The 16,716-nt window shown below is 34.2% G+C and overlaps 2 protein-coding genes across 3 annotated transcripts; one reads left to right on the top strand and one right to left on the bottom strand.

Moving 5' to 3' along the window:
• Positions 1–2,055, top strand: LOC120354035. Its single transcript, XM_039439928.1, has 2 exons — positions 1–342; positions 941–2,055. The coding sequence occupies exon 2, from the start codon at positions 977–979 to the stop codon at positions 2,045–2,047; it is 1,071 nt and encodes a 356-aa protein (XP_039295862.1). The 5' UTR covers positions 1–342; positions 941–976; the 3' UTR covers positions 2,048–2,055.
• Positions 2,056–2,626: 571 nt separating this feature from the next.
• On the bottom strand, positions 2,627–15,430 carry LOC111044667 (zinc finger protein 99). Of its 2 annotated transcripts, none has more exons than XM_022329873.2 (3): positions 12,678–15,430; positions 11,133–11,227; positions 2,627–3,653 (listed from the first exon to the last, which is right to left on the bottom strand). In XM_022329873.2, the coding sequence occupies exons 1-2, from the start codon at positions 15,227–15,229 to the stop codon at positions 11,194–11,196; spliced, it is 2,586 nt and encodes an 861-aa protein (XP_022185565.2). In that variant the 5' UTR covers positions 15,230–15,430; the 3' UTR covers positions 2,627–3,653; positions 11,133–11,193. The 2 variants fall into 2 exon arrangements, with proteins under 2 accessions (XP_022185565.2, XP_022185564.2); XM_022329872.2 differs by having other exon boundaries at positions 2,627–3,647; positions 12,678–15,423.
• Positions 15,431–16,716: the final 1,286 nt, after the last annotated feature.

The raw sequence follows: 16,716 nt of genomic DNA, 5'->3' as shown, positions 1-16,716 counted from the left end.
TACAAGGACAGTTTATTACTTTCTTATTATTATTTTTCAGTGTTTCAACTATTTTAATAAAAGTCTAATAATTTTCAGTAAATATCGCTCATTGGCCTATTATTATTGAGTTCCATTGACCTATTTCTAACAAAAAGATTCATGGAAAAGTGGTGTAAGTCATTATTTTCATAGTAAAAACTTGTTTGAAAAGTTAAATAAAGAAAATTTTGTAAATTAACAACTTACTGATTTAGATCGAGTTATTAGGAAACATGTACACATGTTTTTAATGCTATATTTTGAGAATTCTATTTACAATATTAAGTCTAATAAACCCTCTTATTTCTCAAAAACTGTGAAATAGTATATTTCGCACCTAGAGCAGAAAATGGGATTTTTCCAGCTCGAAATCGGTTTTCAAGTCCGAGGCCGTAGGCCGAGGACTAGAAAAGATTGAGAGCTGGAAAAACATTTTGCCGTGGTGCGAACGATATTTTTCGCCACACTACAGGTATTGCTGAAAAAATAAATAAAGAATACAAAATAAAGAATACTCGTTAAGCTATCGTACCTATCTCTTGATTTTAGTGGTAGAAGATTTGCAGTCAGGATTTCAGATTCTTTTAAAATTTCACTTGGAATACCACAGTCATCTTCAAGCATTTTGAAAATTCGGAATGCACTAATCAACAATAAATAATTGAATAAAACTGGTTGCGAAGCGAATTAGTTTGATTCGAAACTGGAACTGAAATCATGGCGACTTTAGCTGATGATGAAAGTGGCCACTCGCCCGATCTAGCGGATGACTTATTAACTACTTCCATGAGTGGCTGGAAAGAGACAACTTTCTGGCCTAGCCCGGAAAAGAAACCCTTTTCTGACGTCGTCTGCAAACAAGGTCTTTCAGATCTACGTAGGGACTGGAAAACAGCTGCTTTCTGTGCAGTGTGGCGAAAAGTGACTTACACCACTTTTCCTCTCAACGGCTCATATGTTCTACAAGAATGACTGGTGTAAGAATAAACATATTGATCCAGTATCCATTTGTACATTCAGTAACAAATTTGAGGAAGGGAATTTGGGTTTGTTCAGACCAAAGAAGGATTTATGTGACAGATGTGAATCATTTAAAACAGGTAATTTAGATTCAGAAAATTATGAAGCACATATATTGAAGAAAGAGGAGAGTCGCATGGAAAAAAATAATGACAAAGAAAACAAGAAATATCTTACTTTTACTATGGACCTACAAGCACTACTAATGTGTCCTAAATCAACTGTCTCTTCATTGTATTACAAAATGAAGCTTTCTGTACATAACATGACATTCTTTAATTTAGAAACCAAAGATGGATACTGTTTTCTATGGAATGAGACAGAAGGGGGTTTGTCTTCCAATGAGTTTGGCACTATTATATCAAGTTTCGTCCTTTCTCTTCTCCCTCTACCTACAGATAAAGAAAAAATAATTCTCTACAGCGACGGATGTGCCTATCAAAATAGAAGTGCCATCATTTGCAATGCTCTGCTACACATTGCAATTACAAAAAAAGTCGTCATTGAACAAAAATATCTTGAGGTTGGGCACACTCAGATGGAGGCTGACAGCATCCACTCCACTATTGAGCGAAGGTTGCGATTAAGGAACATTCAAGTGCCAGCAGATTACATCTCAGTGATTAGAGAAGCAAGAATCTCTCAACCATATTCGGTGCAGTACATTGAACACAGTTTTTTCAAATCCTTCAATGATCATTTATTTTATAGAAGTGTTAGACCTGGTAAGGGAGTGGGAGCAAAGTGTGTATCAGACGTTCGGGCATTCATGTACCATCCTGAAGGGATAATTAAATTCAAATTGAATTTTTCTGATAATTGGTCAGACCTTCCACAGAGGAGAATCATGACAATGAAGCCAACAAATCTTCAGGACATACCCAATCTTCTTGGAAATAGGAGAAAGATAAAGAAAAGAAAATACGATGATCTTCAGGATTTGAAAGCCATCCTACCTGTGGACTATCACCAATTTTATGACAGCATTCCTTTCATGGACAAATAAGAAACTTAATCATAATAACAACTCCAATTCAACTTTTTATACTTCTTTCTACAATTTTATATTATATTAACAAGTAAATATAATGTAATTTACCTAGAAAAATTGTTTTATTTCCAGAATCATTTTCTTATCTAGATAATTTCACCTGAGGAAAACCTTCTATCTCCAATGCAATTGATAGGAAAACCTCTTAACTCCAATAAAATATATTATATTTTCAAATTTATCATAAATTTTTACTAAAAAACAAAGAAAACTGCTGCCATATGAATACTGATTGACAGTCAAGTCTTCAAATTGGATGGTTTTCCAATCCATATATACTTCATCACCTCCTACTAAATCTGGAAATAACTCTGAATGAGATGAATTCTCGGAATACAATTAACAAATTTACTATATATAATACATGTGGTCAATCATATAACAACGTATCAAATATGAAAATGAGCTTAGAGTTAAAAAATGAATAATATAGAAATAAAAATGTTTCATATTATAATATAAGTTTATATATATAAACTTAATATATAAAAGTTAATGAATAAGTTTATTAATAATATAAAGTAGATAAATAAGTTTATAATGTATATAATAATATAAGTTTAAAGATGTTTCATATAAAAATGAAACCGGTTTAAAGTTTATTGATTACTCAAGATTACAAATAACTTGTCACTAATGCTAGACAAATATTTTGAGGCTCTTTCAACATCCAGTCTGTTTCTATACTTATTCTTGATTGCAACATGGTTGAAAAGGCTCACTCACAAAGACATGATGTTAAAAATACAAAATTAGGAATCTTAATGCCTTTTCATATAGAACTTGATAGTTTGGCTTAATTTTCTAACTTTCAAATGAAGAGCAAGCCGGAATGGTGGTTTCTTGTGGAGTGGAGTCGAGGGGATAGGTTGTCGTGACCGTAGATGACTACTTGTACCCTCGTAAAATTATGCCACTGCCGTCAAGTTGTCCCCCCGACTACTTGACACCTACTGGACCGGAGGTGTCAACTAGTCCCGACCGTAAACGACAACTTGACACCTCGCATCCTTACGACAGGGTGTCCCCCTGACTAGTTGTCACCTCCTCAGAAAGGATACAACGGAAACGATAGACGGGTATGGCTCACGTCTACTTGCCCCCTAAAAACCGGTTTTAAAAGGGGACAACTAGTCGGGGTGTCAAGTAGTCAGGGTGTCAAGTAGTCGGGGTGTCAAGTAGTCAGGGTGTCAAGTAGTCGGGGTGGCAAGTAGTCGGGGTAACAATTAGTCGGGGTGGCAAGTAGTCGGGGTGTCAAGTAGTCAAGGTGTCAAGTAGTCAGGGTGGCACCTAATCGCATACCCAAGTTGTCTAGTCTATAGGGTATTATAGAAGTAAAACCTCTACTGTTCAGTTCATTGATTCATGGAAAATACTGAGGGATGTAACTAAAAAATTACAGAAAATATTTCACATAGAAAACTAATCTAGATGTAAAAATGGCATGCATTAGAAGAACAGGCTACCTGTTCACAACTAGTCAAGCGCTTTGTCCTGCAGTGGTGAGTCGTCTCTTTCAGTGGGCAGGCCAGCAAATCATAACTGACAGTTCAATCTGAAACAATATACAAAACATGAGCCAAAAACCTTTCCATCAAGCTGAAAGCCAAGTACATGTTTAAATTAAAACAATGAACCAACTTTGCTTGGATGCTTGCATTCCAAATTATCATTTCAAGACTGGATTGGTTTTCTGTAGATAAAATAATAATATTGGAGCACCGAGCTTCGCTCGTTATTTATTAATAAACTATTGATAAACAGAACACCGAGCACCGAGCACCGAGCACCGGAGCACCGAGCTTCGCTCGTTATTTATTAATAAACTATTGATAAACAGAACACAATTTTGAAATGATTGGGGAAGGACTAACAGGCACAGCCCAAAACTGTTTCTTTCTCGAATTTTGATTTATACACTATAAATAGTCCACAAAGTAGGTTATGTTCCATACACTTGAATTCAGGTTCAATTTTCAGTCCAAACATTTCAAAACAAAAAAGTTCTAATTTAGATTATTTACAAACCAAATTGGATAACAAAATAAAACTCACTAATCACTTAAAATTGTCAAATAATGAAAAACTTTGAAAATTATAATATAATCTAGTTTAGATTTATTATCATGTTATGTCAACAAACCAGATTATTTTCATAAAGTCGATTAAAATTTCTCGCTGATTGATTACACAGCTAGAAATAATTCTGTCTCTCTCACACACACGCATCTTCTGTTTTGAAAGACGAAAAATTTTCATCTGTTTTTCCAAGGATAAATAATTGTTATTCTTTTCACGTCCTTCAGCAAGTTTTCCCAGGGATGAGACCTAGTGCAATCGAATTTTTATATCAGAAACCTACTATGTTTCAAATTTCGTGAAAATCGTTAGAGCCGTTTTCGAGATCCGTTGAAGATAAATAAACAGATAACCATATAAAAATAACCAGGTACAATCATATAAACAGATATACAGAAATTTCTCGCTTAATATAATAGGATACTTTGCTTATTCATCATGACGTTACTGTACATTGGCAGCATTCATATCTTTTTGTCGGTCCCGGCTGAAGTATGACAGTCGTAAGGCCCATTAACGGCATAAATTATATATTCAGGCGGTGGGACCTTCCCGCAAGGGACTCCCCACCAACAAAACCCATACGAATTTACTTTTATTTATATTTAAAACGTGGAGAATTTGAAAAGGAGCATTCATTAAAGGACTGTTCGAATTGCTTTTCGTCAAGCAGGCTCTTTTGTATTGACAATTAGCAGATCTGTGGCAATACCTACTATTACTTCAACCTAGTAATAGTATATATAATAGTAGGTATCGCCTGTGGGGGCTTGACCATATAGAAAGCGAAAGATATCTATTAAAACGGTGTCGCGCATATACTGTTCCACTATTTTCCAACATCTAATTTACTTGCATTTAATGCAGCATAATGCTTGCATTGAATGCATCTCAAGCTTGAAGCTATCTTCGCCGATCCACTAGGTTTGCAGCTTTGCACCCATATTGATGGCCTTCTAGTCAAGTATCAGAGTGACACTTCAATAGCTGACTGATCAGGCAGGCTCCTGAGGTTTGTGAAGAGTGATCGAAAACATTTTGGCCGATTAACGTGGTTATCGAAACAAGCAGGTAAATACTATAAGCAGGTTATAATATTATAACAAGCACAGTTACAACAGTGCACGGTTGGTCTGTTATAAGGCTGGCCACTAACGGGAGAACACGCATAATACATAGTCGACATACATTGTTGTGACATCACAGGGGAAGGCATCAAGCAAAGGAGGTCAGCTTTTTGTATCTCAGATTTTTTTGTTCATTTTTTCTTTGCTGCTCTATTTGAGGTTATTCTTATATCATTATAATTTGCAATTTTCCAGTGGTTTATTTATTGTAAATGGTTGTTTATTTTATTTTAGAAGCCTCTCGCTGATTATGAACATGTGTATTTGCATGATTTACATGCATGTTAGTTGCCAGCCTAAAGCTCAGTTTACACCAAAGTTATTAACAAAATGTTAATAACTTAATCCTTAATATCGGGGACCGAGCTTCACTCTGGTGTACAAAAGCATTAAAAATTTATTACAAAAGAATAAATTATAATAAAATTCATACAGAAATGTTTCATCTAATAACAGTAAATTGAAATTAATTCCCAGAGGAATGCATAAACTTCCCTCACAAAGGCCCAGTTGCACAAAAGCCGGTTAAATTTTAATCCTGATTAACTTCACGTGATCCAAATCAGAGAAGACCATTTCAAAAAGATGGATTTACTGGAATTAATCAGGATTGAAAATAGCCCGTCTTTTTTGCAACCGGCACTAAGTACCTGATTTAATGATTACAAAAGTTCAACAGCTGAGTCATAATTTTGACACAGTCCCACACACATGAACTCGCTCACCCACTTCCATCACCAACAGACGACGAAATAATTATCAGATGTTTTTCCAAGGATGAATAATAATTATCCTTCTAATGTCCTTCAGCGAGCTTTCACAGGGATGAGACCTAGTGCAATCGAATCTTTATATTATAAACCTACTATGTTCTGAATTTCGTGAGAATCGTTAGAGCCGTTTTCGAGATCCGGTGAAATACAAACATCTAAACAGAAGTTGCTCGTTAAATAGTATAGGACAGATTCTATTAGATTGAACATAACTTATCATACACATGATGAACATATGTAATTGTCAAGTTCTGTTCAATCTAATAGAATCTATAAGGATTAAGTTATTAACATTTTGTTAATAACTTTGGTGTAAACCCAGCTTAAGAGTGTGTGCATTCAGAGAACATGTATGCAGTCGTTCATCAGAGCATGAAGAGCATGCAGTCTTCATGAGACAGATAGACAAAAAAGTAATTGTATTTATTGTCTATAAATAAATAAAAATATTTATTTTAAAAAATCAAATTACAAAATAAAATCGTATGTACTCAGTTTCAATACAAAACAACAAAAAAAAAAAACAATCTTATGAATACACTAAATAAATTTTATAGAAAATGACCTGCATGGACAAAAAATGCCTGTGTGCAAACCAGAGTTGCATATTACATGTTTTACAGAGAGGAAGGAAACACTAATATTATGATGCATACACAATCTTATTGGGTGTAATAAATTATTAAATTCAGTGAATTATTGGATAGCTGAAAAAAATCTGCATATAGATTTTAAGAACAGTAGACAGGTTGTGACCACCAACGAATTTATCGATCAAGCTAGGCTTTATAATTTGTTGTGATGATGTTTTCTTCATGAGAGCATGAAGAGTCGTTCTAATTTCCACTGAACGATAAGAAAGAAAGAAAAACTCTTATAAAATATATTGAATTAAAAATGGAACTACACTCACTAGCTCACTGTCTGAAAGTAGGTTATGTGGCGAATCATCTGTCCTCCTACACACATTCCTCCTGTCCTTTTGCACACATTCATAGCATCCTCATGAATGATATCATTCTGTGGGGAAAGAGTGTGAAGGCAAGATTTATCTTCATCCTTCAAAAAAAGGCAGTAAGGATAGTTGGAAAAATTCCACACAATACTCACTGCAAGCCTCAATTTATAAACCTTAAAATTTTGACTTTGCCCTCAATGTATGTACTCCATGTGTTATGTAATGTACAGGGTAATTTGGATAAGTATCTTGCAAATGGAAATTTCCTCAGTATCAATACACAAAACAGGCATAAACTTCGGATTAAACAATATTCTCATACAAAGTCTCAGAAAAATTTCCATTTCATGTCAATCCTATTATCTTCTGAGCAATTTCAGTATATATTATTATATCTGGTTATTTATGTTCAACGGATCTCGAAAACGGCTCTAACGATTCTCACGAAATTTGGAACATAGTAGGTTTATAATATAAAAATTCGATTGCACTAGGTCTCATCCCTGGGAAAAATCGCTGAAGGACATTGAAAGGATAATTCATCCTTGACTGAAACAGCTGTGGATAGTAAAAAAGTGAGTGAGCGAGTGAGTATGTGAAAAATCAAAATATCACATCCCCAAAATTCATAAGTTGACATCTTAGATCAGTTATAGAATAGACACGCTGGGAAGTCTAGCCTCTGAAGCCAACATCTACTGTCATATCACCAATCTTGACGTCACAACAGTGACGTCACGCATCGTATAGAAAACTTTCAGATTGTGTCTATTTCAGATTCATGGTGTTTTTAGGTTACTTCTAGCTACGGGCCAAAACAATATCGGTTAAGTTATAATGTGTTATGTGATATCGGCTTCAAAGTTATAATATGTTTTAAAAATAATAAGGTACGGTAGCCTACAAAACTAATTTATTGTCATGCAGCAATGAGTTCACTTACATCACAACCAAGGATAATATTACAGTTACAACTTACAATATTTATGAGTATAAATTTCAACTTACGCATGAAAAGATATTCCACTTTTTTCCTAAAAATTTCAGTGCAATTATATGCTGCACAGGACCTTTTCATAAATAATCATTACATAAATAAATAACAATCTGCTATGGAAAACAAGCTATGTTTAACAACAATGTAAGTTAAACACCACAAACACTTACCCAACAAACTCAAAAACGTTTTCTATAATTTCTATACGATGTGTGACGTCAATGTTGTGACGTCAAGATTGGTGATATGACAGTAGATGTTGGCTTCATCGACTTTCAGAAATACCTACTATTACTTCAGGCGCCACAACTAATTAATGAAGTCATAACATGTAGATTAATATTCTTCCTAGATCATAGTAGTTTCTACAAGCTTATCAATGTAACTTTTGTTACTGTATTAATTTTTTATTGGATGGAATACTATCTAAATTTCAGATTAAAGGCATTTGTAATTTGATAAATAGAAATTTCATTGAAATAAAAACACTTTATTCCGCAAATGCAATAATTTATCCATACTTTCAGCTTAATAAACATAGGCCTACTCGATTCAGTGATAGAACTATTGATAAATTCATCTCAACTAAAAATACTCAATAATAGCTTGTATCAGAATCGAAGGAGAGGTAAATCAAAGATAAACCAAATTTGATGTAACTCTTTTTTAGGAAAGAGGCTCCCACAAACTTGATCACAATAAATCTGTGGTTCAAAGAAACCTATCAGGAGACTGTTTTTCAGTTAGGTAAAACCTTTAATATTGGGATGTTATGGACAGTTCCAACACTTTGCATTTACTTTTTAATTTATTAGTTTAAAAGTTCTTTCACACACTTTATTTACACTGTTCTTCCACACTCTAATTACACTGTTATTTTACATTTTATTTACACTGTTCTTTCACATTTCAATTGAATTTTTAACTCACACTTTATTTACACTGTTCTTCTACACTTCATGTAAGCCGTTGTTTTGTAGAATTGAAGTTCTTCCTTCTTCTTGCTCGTATCCATTTTCGTTTCAAAGTTTCATCTTACGAGAAAAAAAATACCGTACGGAAACTTTTGGAGTCTTGATATAATTCCCGCGACAATTAGGTACAGAACAGTATCCCATGATTTAAAACCCAAAGTTCATTATTACTTTTCACAAGCAAGCAGGACGGTTTGTGCCGGCGCAAACACAAGCCTGCTATTCGCAGAACCAGTCTGGCATTTTGGCGCTACAGTTCGAATTCTCTGGCCAGACCATGGTTTATCTTTGATTTACCTCTCCTTTGATTCTAATACAGGTTATTAAGTATTTTTGGTTGAGATGAATTTATTAATAGCTCTATCACTGAATCGAGTAGACCTATATCTATCAAGCTGAAAGTATGGATAAATTATTGCATTTGTGGAATAAAGTATTTTTATTCCAATAAAATTTATATTTAATAAAATACAAATGTCTTTGATCTGAAATTCAAATAGTGTTTATCGAGAGATTTAAGGATTCAATAAGTTTAGGGAGCGTTCTAGAAACGCATTTCTCATGTTTATCGATTCAATAAAGTTATTGAATGGATACACAGTTTATGGAACGACTGAGAAACCGGGCATAAGAGAAATATTAATTAGACAGTGCTTATATACTGTAAATGAATTTTTTAAATTGGGTCGAGTGAAGTTTTGTAGCTAGTGTTCTATATTATTATTGCCATTGAGCAATTTATTGTTTATATTTACCTGACGATGTCAATATATTTCTCCTAAATATTGATGGCTAATACAATTCTTATTATTGTAATGAAGACACAGAACTACTATTGGAGTCTCCTACTCAGGGTCGAAACATAGTGGAGTGGCGAATTAGAGTGAATCAGTGAGGAAGCTGAGGGAATTTGAATTATTTATTTATTTATTTAATCATTCAGAATTACACAACTTACAGAAAAGTACCACAGGCTTATAAGCCCAGAACGGTTCCAATTCTAATTTATACATGTTTATTATTATAATTTATTATGCATACATGTATCTGAATGCCCCGGATTCCTTCTACAGTCAGTCCTTTAGTTTTTCCTACTGGCGGAGAGTCGCTATAGAGTTCAATGCTGCCCATTCAAAAACATTGAAAATCTATCAAAACTTTCTAATATTGCTACAAAAGAAACTTAATCCTATAAAACTAATAATTACTCATATTTTTTTGTCCCTTGAACCTCTAACATATCTACTCATTCAGAAGATTAATAGAATTGAATAAGAATCAAGACTTGATTTGTAATTAGTGTTCCCTTTTCGTTTCCTTTCGTTTCCAAGACAATCTCTCACAAAGATTAATAGAATTGAATAAGAATCAAGACTTGATTTGTAATTAGTGTTCCCTTTTCGTTTCCAAGACAGTCACTCTCAAAGATTAATAGAATTGAATAAGAATCAAGACTTGATTTGTAATTAGTGTTCCCTATTCGTTTCCAAGACAGTCTCTCTCAAATATTAATAGAATTGAATAAGAATCAAGACTTGATTTGTAATTAGTGTTCCCTTTTCGTTTCCAAGACAGTCTCTCACAAAGATTAATAGAATTGAATAAGAATCAAGACTTGATTTGTAATTAGTGTTCCCTTTTCGTTTCCAAGTCAGTCTCTCTCAAAGATTAATAGAATTGAATAAGAATCAAGACTTGATTTGTAATAAATGTTCCCTTTTCGTTTCCAAGACAGTCTCTCACAAAGATTAATAGAATTGAATAAGAATCAAGACTTGATTTGTAATTAGTGTTCCCTTTTCGTTTCCAAGCCAATCACTCTCAAAGATTAATAGAATTGAATAAGAATTAAGACTTGATTTGTAATTAGTGTTCCCTTTTCGTTTCCAAGACAGTCACTCTCAAACCAACCATCAGTAATTGATGAAACTTTGACAACATCATGAGAATGGTTGGAGTTTGCCAAATCGGGTCAATAAAATAATAATCCCATATAAGCTCCATTATAAAATTGAAATATTTGGAATCTATGGCGGCGGTGAGGAAAAAAGTTGCAATATCCTAACTGTCTTTGATATAGTAAATGTAGATATAACTAATAATAATACAGTGTAATTCATCAAGTTACTTACAGGAGAAATATTCCAGACCAGGATCCAAGCTTTGGAACAGACTCTCAGCAGACGCCCCATGTTAGCTGTCTGATGAGATCCCAGGCATTCTGAAACTGGACAAAAAGAAATAAATTGAATTAAGATGAAATTGAATTGTTGATATTAAAGTGATTGTTAGTGTGGTAGTATATTTTGAAAATTAAAAACCATAAGATTCTTAAATCAATCATTAAAACTGTTTCTGGGATCTGTATCCCACCTTCAGGACAGTGTGACTTTCTTTGATATTTTTCAATAATAAATTATACAAGTTGAACTATCTAAAATGAATTTTTACAAATTAAATCTTGATGCTTGTTTGCTTCTATGTTTACGGTACCGACATGTACTGCAGTTAGAGTATAATGTTAAAAAATTGAACTGAACTAAAATGCAACAATTATTACTTTAATAAATCCAACACTGTTGGATTCTAACCTAACTTAAATCCACACTGTGAAATTAGCCCATGATTGAATAAACATATGATGTCTTTCTAAAACAATCGGGTAGCAATTTTGTGATTGGTTAAAAAAAATTGGCAGTGCTCACGCACACTACAATGGGATTAACTTCAAATTATCAGCATTCCTTATAAATAAAACTCAACTAAAGCCAACAGTTTGAAGTAAATCTCACTATACAGGTCAGCAATCCAGTTGATCACAATGCATAAAGGACTCATAAAATTTATGTAGCCTACTTACTTCTCTACAATTCAAATCCAAATTTAGTCCTGTCAATGACGAGTTATAGAGAGTTATATTTGGAAGAAATGTTTGACCCCGCAGTTCTGTTTATGATAGTAAGGAGGTAAAAATATTAGAAGTCTCCACCCCTATCACAGGTGCTAGAGTGATGAGGGTGGTTTAAAAATCGCATTTTTAAATTTTTTGTTTAAAATCTTGACCATTCCAAAATGATTGCTCTCCCCCCCCCCACGGTTCCGCACCTGCTTCCATAGCAAGTTCTAAAAGCACAACGGATGTAGCTTCAAGCTTAAGAGTGTTGAAAAAAATGAGTGTAGTGAAATGAGTCCAAACATACTGCTCCATTATGGGCGACGCCATTAAATACATGCAATATTTTAAACACTTTAAACTTTGTTGCTTCCTACCTACATCCGCCACTTCAATATGTTTCACCTCAAGCTGAGGTCTGCAAAGATAAATATTCCCCCTGAAGGTTTTGTTCACACCGTAGAATAGCTAGAAATAAGTTTCCGAAATACTTAGGTGTCCTATCTCACAATGTTGAAAATCTGCGCTAAGCTGGTGTGAGCTGAACAGAATGATTAACACTGAGAGATAGGACTACTACGTCTTCCGAAGACGTATTTCTAGCTACGCTACTCGTGACCTTAAGGTTGGTGAGAATTGTAAAAAAAAACATAACAACGGGGAGGAATTTGTGTCAATTGATTTTTTCTAAGTATCAATAAATTTGTGGTTTTTTGACAATTTCTTAGTCTTTTTCATTCAATTTGTGTCAAGATTACATAGAATTAGAAGAAGGACTACTTACCTGCATAATGTGTGAGCCCTCCTCAGGTGATCCTTCAGAGCTGAAGGATATGTGAACCGTTTGTCACACAAATTACACGCATGATTTTTAACAGAATGCATGTCCTTTTGATGCTTATCCAAAGAGGATAACCGGTTGAAACATTTTTCGCAAATCGCGCATTTGAATCTTTTCTCATTCATATGTGTCTGAATGTGATTAATAAGTGATTGTTTCTTGTACAAAATCTTATTGCAATAAGCACAGATAAAATTGGGCATATCAACAGTCTTTCTCAATGAATGTTTTTTACTTGTATGCAAAGCTAAACTCACTTTTGATGTAAAATACACACCACATATCTCACACATGCATCTATCCAATTTTTCGGGATGTTTATCTTCCATATGCCTACGTTTAAAACTGTCTAGTGATTTGCATGCCACAACCAGTAATTCATTGCAAATGCCACAGAACCAAGTTTTCGTTTCTTTATGTGATTCAATATGTCGCTCTAGCTTTTTTGGGTCTTCTATAAACACCTGACAATAGTTGCAAATCTTCCTTTTCTGATGCAAAGATAAATGATCAATGTATTCTTTACTGGTATTCAGCCATATTTCATTTCTGCAACTAACACACTTTCTTTTCTTGAAAAAGCACGAATTAAAATGCATTCTCAATCTTCTAATGCCTTGCTTATACTTCTTACACTCATAACAAGTCATCGATAAGTGGTTCTCAATATGATTTTTGAATCTCTTTTCAGTTTGTAAGCTACTACAACATTTGAAGCAAATAAATGCAGTAGTAACTCTGCCACCTGGCCTTGTGGAAGAAGTTTGAAATTCCTTCAGATCAATTTCATTTGCTAGTATTTTTTTCAGCACATCAAAATGTTTCTTACTACTAGAGTTTTTCAAGATATCAAGTTTATTTTTAAAGCTGGTGTCATTGTTTTCTAAACTTTCTTCACAAGTAGTCTTACTGCCATGCTCCAAACCATGCACTTTCAAATGCAATTTCAAATATTCCTCGCAATGATAGGCCATTCCACATGCGCTACAAACATAACCTCCCAGAGTTGCAAGCGCCAGGACGTGATCTCGAAATTTGTCAATGCTCTCATAAAACAAACTGCAATCTGGAGAGCATAGTTCATTATTTTTCCTATCCTTTTCCAAGTGCTTCAACCAATTTTCTTCATCACAACACTCAAACTGACAAGGCGGACATCTGAACTTATAATGACCACGCTTGTGCACTGTGTATTTCTCAATATCACTTCCAAGATTCTCACCGCATGTTGAACAATCAAAAGTAGGCGACAAATGTTGAAGCATATGCTTCTTCAAGTTGGTTTGAGTTCTACAAAATTTACCACAAACTGGACAAATCCAGAGTAGATGATCTGCTAGATGGTTCATTACAAATCTCTTGTTTTTAAGAATTATATGCTTGCATATAATGCATTTGAAGCTAACATTGAGTTTACTTTTATCTAGCCAGCCGAAATAGTAGGGCATTAATGATATTTCGCCATTCAAAATATTATTCAGCCATTCAGTCAATATTCGACCAGCATTAGGATTCTTCAAATCAAACATCTTTAATTCAATATACAACTTATCAATAAAATAATCATGTTCACTATCGAATTTTGATACATCAGAAGAAATAGTGTATATCATGTGTTTGGTACCCATCTGAGATTTATTAATTAAATAGGGAATCCTATTGCACAAAAGGTCTGAGTTGATATTTGTCTCCATCCTGTAATAGTGGCCTTCAAAGAACTGCACTATTTCTGCGGTAGATGTAGCTTCCAAAGAAGTACTTTCAATTGAATTCCCATTGTTTGTATCATGTTGTTCTAAAACACTACTTGAATCATCACACATATTATCTTTAGTATCTTTAGAATAGTCATTAACATCCACGTTAAAACTGCATTCTACATACCGGTAAGCATTTTCTTCACTAACCATCGATATTGAATTGTCTTCAATATTTCCATCACTATCATCCTCCGAATATGGGTTACATTCTAATGCAGTTTTTTCACCAATTTGAACTTCTTCCTCTACATCAACAGATACACAAGCACTTCCAATATTATTAGATACTGTTTGATGTTGATATACATCAATGTCTTCCTCCTTTATCAATAAATCAGCAAAAGTTGACGAATTTGAAGCATTAGTTCTTGTAGAGGAGATGCATTTTTGTGCTTTATTTTTCAAATTTACACTATTCGAAAGGTCACTATTTAAAATCTCAGATTGCAATCTATCGTAATCAGAAGAGACTGGTTCATAAACGACTCTCACCTTCCTGAGTTTGATTTGCACTTGATGGCACATGTTTTTGAAACACCACAAACTATCCAGTTTGGTCACGCAGGATAAGCACACAGAATGAGGCAAATTGTCACTTTTACCCACAGCTATATCTAATAACTGCATTATTTTATACTGCAACATATTAACAGAAGCGAGTCTATCAAAAATATGGATAGATTGTTCACAAGGAAGTCCACATAACCTACAAGTAATATCAACTTCGGCCGACATAGTTACTTGTCTGTACTTCTCAACAAACTATTATAGTGTCTGGATGAAAAGAAGATATTTAATCCATTGTGAACTTTACATTATAATTATTCACTTTTATCAGAAAAACTTGATGTAAGTTCAGCTTGGACTGAGACAGAGACACAAAGAATACACAAGAAATCACAAGTGTCAACAAAATAACAAAATTCAAAATGTCGTCAAATGTGTGCATTGCGCATGCGGTGCGGACGTCACGGTCATTGCCATCGATATTAATAAAAATTGATATATCGATAGTTCGATACCCATTGGCAACCATCGATAGTTCAGAACATGTCGATATCTCTGTATCGATACATCTTATACAAAAACTTTTGTACTTTGCCTGTCAAGGTAATAAAAAAATCTGGTGTGGCGCACACTCACACAACCTTGCCGTTATGGAAATTGATCACGTGACGCTAGTGTTCCCGCGCATCTCAAGTCTACTATTCAAAGATTTGAGCAAGCTGGTGACAGGGCAATAACGCTGGAGACACACGATGTCTGCTATCTCTTCATAGTAAATCATTTAATAGAATCAACAGTTTGCAATATGGATAATCACATTTTCTCGAATTTCGAGCTTATTTTTAATTTTAGGTGAAAATTTTACAGAACATTAATTGTAGAGATTCTCATGCTCAATCTTTTCCACTCGAAATTTTTTGTTTAAATTGTATCTGAAGCCTGATAATTGAGAATCTAAAATCAAACTTTGCATAGATGGGGTGGAGCTCCTGAAATTTCTACAGATATGGGACTTGTGGTAGTTGATAGAGCTTATCGATGACTATTTTTCGAGAAATTCGCGAAAAACCCTGTTTTTGACAAAATTTTAGCCGCCATCTTGAATCGCATTTGATCGAAATTGTTCGTGTCGGATCCTTATATTGAAAGGACCTTACGTTCCAAATTTCAAGTCATTCCGTTAATTGGGAGATGAGATATCGTGTACACAGACGCACATACACTCATACACACACACACACACACACATACACATACATACAGACCAATACCCAAAAACCACTTTTTTGGACTCAGGGGACCTTGAAACTTACAGAAATTTAGAAACCTTAATTTGTTCGGAAAGCAATACTTTCCTTACCTATGGTAATAGGGCAAGGAATGTAAAAATCTGGTGTGGCGCACTCACACAACTTTCCTTGCCTTTATGAAAATTATTGATCACCTGACGCTAGTGTTCACGCGCATCACAAGTCTACTCAAGAATAGTGTATAGAGAATAAGTAGTGAATAGTGAAAAAAATAGTGAATAGTGCTATATACCATCCTTGAAGTCTACTAATCAAAGATCTGAGCCAGCTGGTGACGTGACAATAACGCTGGAGACACACGATGTCTGCTATCTCTTGATAGTGAATGATTTAATAGAATCAACAGTTGTCAACAGAATTGCATTTGATCGAAATTGTTCGTGTCGGGTCCTTATATTCTAAGGA

The sequence above is a fragment of the Nilaparvata lugens genome, chromosome 13 (assembly GCF_014356525.2).
Source record: "Nilaparvata lugens isolate BPH chromosome 13, ASM1435652v1, whole genome shotgun sequence".
Taxonomy (NCBI): Eukaryota; Metazoa; Arthropoda; class Insecta; order Hemiptera; family Delphacidae; genus Nilaparvata; species Nilaparvata lugens.
The sequence above is the reverse complement of the archived record's forward strand: the minus strand, read 5'-3'. Positions and strand labels throughout refer to the sequence as shown.

Bases quoted from the DNA above. Each gene is read 5' to 3' on its own strand.
- LOC120354035 (XM_039439928.1), top strand. From the start codon at position 977: ATGTTCTACAAGAATGACTGGTGTAAGAATAAACATATTGATCCAGTA.
- LOC111044667 (XM_022329873.2), bottom strand. From the start codon at position 15,229: ATGTCGGCCGAAGTTGATATTACTTGTAGGTTATGTGGACTTCCTTGT. The intron at 11,228-12,677 runs GTAAGTAGTCCT...CTTTTTGTCCAG, and splicing joins AGGGCTCACACATTATGCAG to TTTCAGAATGCCTGGGATCT.